At 40.5% G+C, this 9,357-nt stretch overlaps 3 protein-coding genes across 4 annotated transcripts in view; all 3 read left to right on the top strand.

Moving 5' to 3' along the window:
* The window catches only part of LOC123958034 (prolactin-like), a 6,727-nt gene extending 688 nt beyond the window's left edge, over positions 1-6,039 (top strand). The window contains exons 3-4 of the mRNA XM_046031206.1: positions 108-307; positions 5,618-6,039. Of these exons, the coding sequence (XP_045887162.1) occupies positions 108-299 (192 nt within the window). The 3' untranslated portion in view covers positions 300-307; positions 5,618-6,039. The remainder of the gene's footprint in view (positions 1-107; positions 308-5,617) is intronic.
* On the top strand, positions 2,714-5,624 carry LOC123984626 (prolactin-like). 2 transcript variants are annotated; one of them, XM_046071615.1, is made up of 6 exons: positions 2,714-3,115; positions 3,245-3,423; positions 4,329-4,441; positions 4,517-4,624; positions 5,105-5,287; positions 5,418-5,624. In XM_046071615.1, exons 2-6 carry the CDS (start codon positions 3,381-3,383, stop codon positions 5,607-5,609), a joined length of 639 nt encoding a protein of 212 aa, XP_045927571.1. In that variant the 5' UTR covers positions 2,714-3,115; positions 3,245-3,380; the 3' UTR covers positions 5,610-5,624. The 2 variants fall into 2 exon arrangements, with proteins under 2 accessions (XP_045927571.1, XP_045927561.1); XM_046071605.1 differs by lacking the exon at positions 3,245-3,423 and having other exon boundaries at positions 2,715-3,115.
* A 3,089-nt stretch (positions 6,040-9,128) lies between the features above and the next one.
* LOC123984621 (prolactin) overlaps positions 9,129-9,357 on the top strand; it is a 5,606-nt gene continuing 5,377 nt past the window's right edge. Inside the window, exon 1 of the mRNA XM_046071592.1 lies at positions 9,129-9,260. The gene's annotated coding sequence lies outside the window, so the exon portion shown is untranslated. The remainder of the gene's footprint in view (positions 9,261-9,357) is intronic.

Below are 9,357 nucleotides of genomic sequence, written 5' to 3'. Positions count from 1 at the left end.
CCCTCAGACACATTTTGTTTTGCTTTGCACCCATTTAAAATGTTAATATAAACTGTGTTTTAACAGCTTTCCTCCCTCTCACTTCCTCTGCCTCCTTTCTCCCTCAGATGGGCCCAGCGGCTCAGACCATCTCCTTACTACCCTACAGAGGAGGCAATGACATCGGCCAGGACAAGATTTCCAAATTGACCAACTTCCATTTCCTGTTGTCCTGCTTCCGCCGGGACTCGCACAAGATTGACAGCTTCCTGAAAGTCCTCCGCTGTCGGGCGGCTAAAATGCTACCTGAGATGTGCTGAAGAGTGAGGCAGCCAGCTTGAGGGATGATTTTTTTCCAAACTTGCCGTCCAAATAGTTTAACACAAACTACAAATCTGATATTTGCGCTAATATTCCTCTTGCTTTCAGAAGGTGGCGATAAGGAGCAGTTACATGGCACGCACAAAAATCTTTTCATCATCTTTTGTTTGAAGTGACACATTTTCACAGCGCAAGAACATTAACATCATCCTATTCTCAATGTGAATGTATATTTGCCAAGATATAATGTCAAACACATGGTATTATTACCCTTATTGATTTTGTTGGAAGTTTTGCCCTTGTATATTCACAAAAGGGAAAAAGGTTTACTTCTTAAACAGCTTCCTTACTGACTTAAAGTCAGTGGTTAAACAAGTAGGTAGGGGAGCAGCACAGTGAACCTAGGAGTTTATACTGTGGTCCGGTCTTGCTAATGGGTCACAGGAGGACAAAGCACGGTTTATACACTTCCCCATATGTTTCCAGCTGGTCTGGCAAAATTAACTGACCACATTGTGGTCACAAACTGAGGTAAATCTGTAAGTTATTTCTCCTGTGACACTTCCTTATCCTTTATACCCTCAAAGCCAAGCTGCCAAAAGAGCTTTGCAGTGGTAGGCAGGGTGTTATCAAGTCATTCTTCACACTGGAAGGCAAGGCTTCTGTAGAGAATCCCTTTCTCTTACTAACTAAGGTACTCTCATGAAAAACTGCAGCATTTTTCATTTTAGATTTAATGACACTTTCTTGAAAGCTTTTTGCATGTGATGTCCAGCAATTAAAACATTTCTTCAAAATCTCTATATCAATAAAAATCTCTTGCACAGTTAACATCTCTGTGTCAGTTTTCTATTTGAGCACCAATTAGAGGCAGCGTTTTTTTTTAATGATGTCATCATGTAGACTTCTCACAAAGTATTTTACAGTATTTTTAAACTACAAAATAAAAAAACACTTAGGCCTAAGTATTTTCAGAACAAATATAAATATTTAAATACTGCCCACGGTGCCGTCAACGCCGTGACTTCACCGCCCAACAAGACACAGTCACATCAGCGCCTCCGTAGAAGGGACATTTCACCTTTATCCTCTAGCTCAAGACAGCAGAAAGGCCAGTAACAAAAGAAAAATACGGGACTGGATCAGCCAGAAGGGAAGAAAAGGGCTTCAGCAACCACCTCTCATCGATTCTTAACACAGCTTCCTTCAGATGGAGCAACAAACAAGAGGAATCACGGGACACCCCTCCTCTCACCCGGTTTCTCAACAACGGCAACAGCAGCCTATATTATCCAAAGCAAATGAAACCGGGACATCAGTGGCCCCCCATCATCCCGCTTCAGTATTCAAACCAGCCAGCATTAACAGGGGAACCTGACACTGCCAGCTCCCCTGCCTGCTTTTCAATAACTAGTACTGCACCTACTTGTGCATCTTTCACCGGAGAGGCTCAGCAATGTCAGCATTGTAATATTATAAATGAGATAGTTGCCACACTTTAGTAAAACAGTTAGGCTGTAGTAAGTAACGTAACGGCTGGAGTGCAGAGCAGGAGGCCGGCGACTGGATAGCAGGACTGGAGTATCAGTCTGGAGGCCGTCTAGCTCTAGAGCAAGGTCTAACAGAAAAGAGACCAGTCTCTTGGGGGCCATTTTGAAAATTGATCAAAGTCATTCTGACATAAGTTCATCTAATGTTTTTATCATTTAAAATAAGCTGTAATATATTTTTTTATTGTGTTATTTTTTTATTTATATGTATATTTACATTAAGGGAAGCCTTAAGATAAGTTATGCAATTGTTTAGAGAGAAAGATATTTATAGTTTTGGTTTAAGAAGTAAAATGCTAGATTAGTATGTTTGGGGTAAGACGCCCCCCTCACCTTGCCTCTTTATGGTTGATCGTTTGTAAGTTAGATGTTATTCAATGGACAGCCCCTTTTGGCAACTGGCAACTTCACTGTCAGAAAGTCTGAGGTAAAATCTTGAGGTTACATATGCTCACATTGCTAGTGCGCATGTTGTGTGCAGCAGCTGCGGACACAACATGCCTCGACAAAAACACCTTGATAAACATGTTCTGGTATTTTTAAGATCGCTCAAGGTAACCAGTTGTTTCATATTAGCCCATACAAAATGTTGCCTATTGCTCAGGTGAGTTCGAATCCAGCTTGAGCGATTTTGTAAAAAGTCCATTTTCTTTTTTTTTTTGTATGTGGCTCTATGTAGTGCTCACTTATACAGTCATGATCGCCGCAGTAGATTAAAGATGCGATTTGAAACTCGCCCGGAATATGTTTGTGAATGTGTGACGAATCTGAGGATGGAGTGCTGCTGCTGCTGCGCACAACATGCGCGCGCGTAACCAGTTCGTTTGGAAACCAGTAGGGCTACAACACCGGCCCAGCTCTCTCCAACCACATGAAGACAACACGATTAGACAAGTGGCCACATCTGTTTAATCTCTCTGAAAATGTCTCAGATATAAGATGACTCATGTAGAACATGATGTTACATCAATTATTGCCTATTAAAAACAGGTGTGCTCACGTTTACCTGAGGAAGACCATCTGTGGTTGAAACACTGTATCAGTCATGTGCACATGAAATTTATTTACGTTAGCGTACAGAAGAAAGCAGGAGTAGTTTTGAAGCATTATACAGTGTGTATGTACTGACCTCAGACCAGCGTTCACAGTCGCAGCCGGATGGCGCTGTTGATTCTTCGGTGGATGTTGGCTCTATCTGAAAGCCATGCCTGCTGAGCTGCAGCCTGATGCTGCTCTCATCAGAGTCAGGTGGAGGCGTGGCAGAGGTAGGAAAACGTTTGAAAATGTAACGGAGTAAAAGTAAATATGTTCTCTACAAATAAGAGTAAAATGCTGCACAAAAACAACTTTGTCGGTACAGTTTTTTTTATTTACACAAAAAGTGACTTCTGTAGGCCTACATGTAAGGGAGGAACTCGCCACTAACCAGATCTGCCAAGGAACTATAAAATGGAGGCAAAATGGAGAAAGAGAAAGAAACAGGGACGAGAAAAAGACAAACAAATCGGTGGCAAAACCAGATAGGCCTAGATGGCTCACGGAAAGATTAGTGGAAGCAAACTCCTCATGACGGGTGAGACAAGCCTCATGATCTATGAAATTACTTATTTGTGTGAGATCTATGCTGTTCTTTACACTAAAATGACAAAAGTGACACCTCTTTTTTAACAATGTTAAAAGCTTTCTAATAAATAAAATATTGAGTGTGCAAACATCTGTAGGCCTACATCTGTGTTTAATCCAATGTGATAAGTGTTGCTGCTCAAATCAGAGATTTTAAATTTGGCCCACTGGAGCTAGACAAACAATATTGATAAAGGAATAGCCTACTTATCCGCTGGTAAGTAACTTAGGCTAACAAGAAATTGTACTAAAAAAAATGTTTGAAGTCATTGAGAAACAGTGTTTGTCCTCCACAGAGCTCAGTACATAATTTTAATTAATAATCAAATTTAAGGGATCCTTATCACAATGTTTATTAATGTTATCAATGTTATGTGTTTATGGAAAACAAAAAGAAATTTTGACCAATATTTTGATATATATCAAACACCAGGTAGACCTATCTGTTGCTAAGTGGTGGTGATTTCTCTGTTTTATCTAACAAAATTCATTCATCAATCATCAGCCATTCATTAAATCTTTTAGAAAACATACATTATGTTTGAAAGTGATGCTGTATTGATATCAGCTCAGAAATCTGTTACACCTGCTGGTTAGGACAAGCGAACCTATTTTGCTATCAAGGCATGTGTTAACATTTAATAAAAGGACCGCTTGGAAAGGAAAAGGAGTGCTAGTGTTGCTGAACCACAGGAGCATTAACACTCATCTCTACAGCTCTGGCTGCTTTGGGTGGGCTGTTGCTGATATGGCTTTGTGAAGCCCAGTGCTGCGCTGTGTGTGACATTTGGCTTTACAAATACGGTTGACCTGACTGAAATGACAAAAGAAATCAATTCTGTGTTGTCTCCCTAGTGTTGTATATGGTGGCAGCGTGCAGTGCCATCCCCATCAGTGACCTGCTCGACCAAGCCTGTCAGCGCTCTGACACACTGCACTCCCTCAGCACAACACTGACCCAGGAGCTGGTCAGTACCTGCGTTTGTGTTTTAAAAAAAAAGCAGTTTATTGTTAATATAATAATCATCATCTATCTCTCCCAGGGCTCTCGTTTCCTTCCTATAGGCCGCATGATCATGCCCCGCCCATCAAAGTGCCACACCTCCTCTCTGCAGACACCTAATCACAAGTGGCAAGTTCTTAAATTATCAGTAAGTGACTATATCTCTTTTTTGTCCTCATAACTTACATTTATCTCAGTGATTTCCTCACAATGAGCTATCTCAGCTTTCACCCAAATAACTGAAGTGAACATTTTAAAAGGGGATACAAATAACCATCATGTTTTTCGTAATCCAAGCAATTTGCCACCAAACAATTGGATTGCCAATCTGAAAGTTCTAAATGATAAATATTCGTCTTGTACGGCAACTGACCTTGTTGCAATTAAACAGCACTTTGAAAGCATCTTGCAAAAATGTATTTATTTGATTTCAGAATAACAACATTCAGAAATAAATGAGCATTTATTGGGTGGAAATGACTTGAAAAGGTATCTAGGCTGCAAATGGAAAGGCATTTTGATTTCATTGTGACATTAACAAAGACACGTGAAATTCTTACTGACCTCTTCAGGCCATCACTTAAAAAAAACTTTTTGTATTCTCATCATCTGTTTGACTCTTCACCAGGAGTCAGACCTGCTGTCATTGGCTCGCTCCCTGCTCCAAGCCTGGGTAGACCCCCTGGTAGTCCTGTCCACCTCCGCTAACACCCTGCCTCACCCTGCCCAAAGCAACATATCTAACAAAATCCAGGAGCTGCAGCAGCACTCCAAGAACCTGGGAGACGGCCTGGATATCCTATCTGGCAAGGTGTGCCAGCATGGGAAGAAAACCCCTCAGACACATTTTGTTTTGCTTTGCACCCATTTAAAATGTTAATATAAACTGTGTTTTAACAGCTTTCCTCCCTCTCACTTCCTCTGCCTCCTTTCTCCCTCAGATGGGCCCAGCGGCTCAGACCATCTCCTTACTGCCCTACAGAGGAGGCAATGACATCGGCCAGGACAAGATTTCCAAATTGACCAACTTCCATTTCCTGTTGTCCTGCTTCCGCCGGGACTCGCACAAGATTGACAGCTTCCTGAAAGTCCTCCGCTGTCGGGCGGCTAAAATGCTACCTGAGATGTGCTGAAGAGTGAGGCAGCCAGCTTGACTCTGAGGGGAGATTTTTGACAAAGGAAAATATTCCCTAAAACAGGTTTATACATTCCAGGTAGGTGGGGGAGCAGCACAATGAACCTAAAGCTCATACACTTCCCCGTATGTTTCCAGCTGGACAATATTGTGGTGACAAACTGAGGTAAATCTGTGAGTTACTTCTCCTGTGACACTTCCTTGTCCTTGACACCCTCAAAGCCAAGCTGCCAAAGGAGCTTTGTGGAAAGCAGGTTGTGACATATGAAATCCCTCCACTCTTCAAGTAATTTGTCACACTGGGATGCAAGACTTCAACGGAGATGTGTGATGACAAACTGCAGCATTTGCACTTTAGATTTTAAGACACCCCTTGACAGCATTTTGATATAAAATCTGTACATCAATAAAAGAGTATCTCTTGCACAGCAAAATTCTCAGTGTCAGCTTTCTTTTTTTTAGAAAGTAAGCTTGCAAGACAGTCTTTCCAAGAAAAACAATATCAGGTGTTACAGCAAATCCCCCAAAACATTTGTTTACATTCGAATGACAAAGTCCTCTAGTGGTCGTAGGAATTGTGACACGAGCAAAGGAGGGAGTCGTGTGATGTTATAGGTCAAAGGATCTGATGTTGACGCTGAAGTCTGATGTTTTCCCTAACCCTGACTAATTCATGCCAATTGCCGGGTTATTGTCGTTATTGTGTATTGAACGTAAGCTCCTCTTTTCACCATTCAATGTGAATTTATCTGAGAATATTCTTAAATAAGGAAATCTATTCTGTGATTTTTAAAATCCCGTATGCAGCACCGCAAAGTGTCGTGAATCGGCTCAAAGACAGACACTTAAGATTTAGTCATACATTTCATTTTTTTACTCTTAAGTCAGTTCTTAAGCAGTGTTCTTATGAGTGAGTCTGAGAAGCTTGATAAATACGGGCCCAGGATTGCAAAATCTGTCTTGTCTTTTTAAAATCACTTTTAAAATCCCACTTTTTTTGCTGCTTTTTGGTATTCTTCATTTATGTTTTATAACATTTTAATTAATTTTACTCTTTGTGTTTTTGTTTTTCTGGCTTTTAGTTTATTTTATTCTCTTTGTGTTTGTTTACTTATGTGTTCTGTTTTTAATGTAAAGCCCTTAAACGATTTTGAAAGGTGTTTAAAATTAGTTTATTATTATTAAGTAAAGGATCTGAATACTGCCTCCAACACTGGAGGATACAGGTAGCATTTGGGCTACCTTGCACCAAGGTAAGCCGGAAACGTCTCCGCTGCCTCTGTGTCTCAGACCACAATTTCTGTAATCCAAGGCTCACAAAAAACGAGAGAGTAAACTCCAACAACCTCTCAGTCGTAGACATAATCAACAAAATAATTAGACACTAATTATTTTGTTGATTAATTATTAGAGGCTTGGCCCCTGTGGCAGATATCAACACTAGTTCCTCCATATTTGGCACCGACCAAAATCCCCGTAACCATCTCATCTTACTGGTCAGCTTGGAAGAGTTTCTGCTTCACGACCAGTAACCTTGCCATCATGTGATTTTGATATTGCAACGAAACCTGTTATGTTACCGTTTCCCATTTTGTTGACAGCCATCAAAACACATAGCGTCAAAGTTTATCTCAGCGGCATTAGCTATTCTAAACTTCTAACCGGCAACACAGGCCTGGCCTCCTGCCTTCCACAGATAACTTCACTTCTTAGAGGACTTCTTTGTCAAGAGTCAGCTCAAAGTCCTCACTGCCTTACTCTTATGGCAGACTTGTTGTCAGTCTGCATCCACACCATCTGCTTCCGATACAGCATCCTGCATGTTGCTTGAACTTTAGAAGCTATGTTCATGCTTGCTGTCTAATCCATTCAGACTATCTTCATGCCCACTGTGACTGCATCATGGATAGTTTTAGTTTAATTTATGTTTGTGTATTTGTTGGTGTGACTGCAATGAATACAAGTTAACACAAGATTTTTGTAATAAACCTATTTATCGATCCTTAGTGAAAACGTTTGTGCATCTTATACTACACAGACATGTGTTTACCATAATTATACAATTTGTAAGCATACAGCCAATAATTGGGTAATAATTGTTGCATTGACATTCCACGAGGTAGACTTAAAACACAAAGACATTTTACGTAGCACTCAGTAAAAAGCCCAAAGTCAAAATGATTCACAATCAATGAAATGATACGCTGAATGAGGACAACTTCCCTCCAGGTGCCAATTGATTTTATTAGAATGCAAACAGTAAAAGGACAGTCCTGGATGATTAACAGCTTTCTTGTTTGCTGCTAAACCATACCTTGGATGTTTTGGTACAAACCAAGCAATCTCAGGGTATGAAAACTGAAACCCAAACGAAGTGCCTTGAACCTGCATTCTTTCAAATGGCCAGCAGGGGGAGACTCCACTGGTTGCAAAAAGAAGTCCCAATGTATTGGACTTAATGGCAAAATTATCCAACTTCTCACTTGATTTATTATCTCAGTAAACACTTTTCTAATGAATATGGTCTCCATCACTAGTTTCAAGTCTTCTTCATTACAGCATGATGTTTATTTAGTAAATTATTGTCCTATTTAGAGGGAAAATGACGATAAAGCAGGGGATGCTTTAGTGCGTGGCCATCTTGTGATTGACAAGTCGCTATCGTGACAATCTGTCAATCAGGATAGAGGCAACTCATATCCACTTCGCTGTGTAAGTTGACCAGCGGCGTTGAAAAAACTTTTTAGGAGTCAGCTGTTCATTTTTCCGATCAGTACATTTTGTTTTAAACCTATTTTTCGCTAGCCAAACTTAGCACCTTGCTAACCAAGCTATCTAGCGCCACCCTCTCATCCAAATATGGTCACGTCCGGTGTCTGCTTCCAAAAAACCAAGATAGGGACAGCCTAAACGCCAAACTCAAGGTTATAAAACGGTGGTCCACAAACCAATGGATAACGTCACGGTGGCTATGTCCACTTCCTTCATACAGTCTATGATGAAAAAAAGTTACAATGTTTAAGTAAAACTAGACTTTGAGAAACGTGTTGTCTGTATTTGTCACACTTGTATTTACAGCCATTTTTCCAGGTGTTTTCCGGATGAAGTGTGGCCTAACTGTATTTTTAAATGTTTAACATTTCTTCATTTACTTAGTTCTGTTAAAACTAAAACACTTTCACATTTAAAGGGCTCATTCAATTTAGAGCTGAAATCCATGTCTGAGATGGGATCCAGATTATTCAGAATGCTGGCATCAACTTGATCCAGATCTCTGTCTTAAATGTTGAAAAACCCAAATCCCGCATTTTGTCATGGTTAAAGGTAGAATTGGATTACCAAATCTGAAGCAAAACCTTCAGGATCAGAAATAACTTAAGCAGACTTGCTGTCAGTCTGCATCTACACAATCTGCTCCTGACACAGCATTTTTATTTAAATATGTCTGAATTCAAATCATCACCATCCTATGGTTGATGGGTTCTGAGATTGCTAATTCGACAGTAAACAATGCACAGAAGAGGAAGTCTTGGCCTAGATATCTGTTATCCGGATATCCTCCGACACAGGAAGCCCTGAAACACTGGCCATTGCCCCCACAAGATCGTCAGAGGGAGCTGAATTCAAGTCGCCATTTCATTATAAAACAGTGAGTGAACAACTGTTTTTATTCATCCAATGCAATTAAGATCTGGGAGAAACATTTTCCACAACCATACCCCCCCCCCCCCCCCCCCCCCCCCCCC

Source organism: Micropterus dolomieu, linkage group LG02 (assembly GCF_021292245.1).
Source record: "Micropterus dolomieu isolate WLL.071019.BEF.003 ecotype Adirondacks linkage group LG02, ASM2129224v1, whole genome shotgun sequence".
In the NCBI taxonomy this organism is placed as follows: Eukaryota; Metazoa; Chordata; class Actinopteri; order Centrarchiformes; family Centrarchidae; genus Micropterus; species Micropterus dolomieu.
Note: the sequence above shows the minus strand (reverse complement) of the source record. Positions and strands in the feature narration are given on the sequence as shown.

What these genes read in the sequence shown, in the direction of transcription:
- LOC123984626 (XM_046071605.1), top strand. Translation starts at nt 3,055, where the DNA reads ATGCCTGCTGAGCTGCAGCCTGATGCTGCTCTCATCAGAGTCAGGTGG. An exon ending in CAGGTGGAGGCGTGGCAGAG is followed by an intron (nt 3,116 to 4,328) that starts GTAGGAAAACGT and finishes TTGTCTCCCTAG; the next exon opens with TGTTGTATATGGTGGCAGCG. An exon ending in TGGATATCCTATCTGGCAAG is followed by an intron (nt 5,288 to 5,417) that starts GTGTGCCAGCAT and finishes TTTCTCCCTCAG; the next exon opens with ATGGGCCCAGCGGCTCAGAC.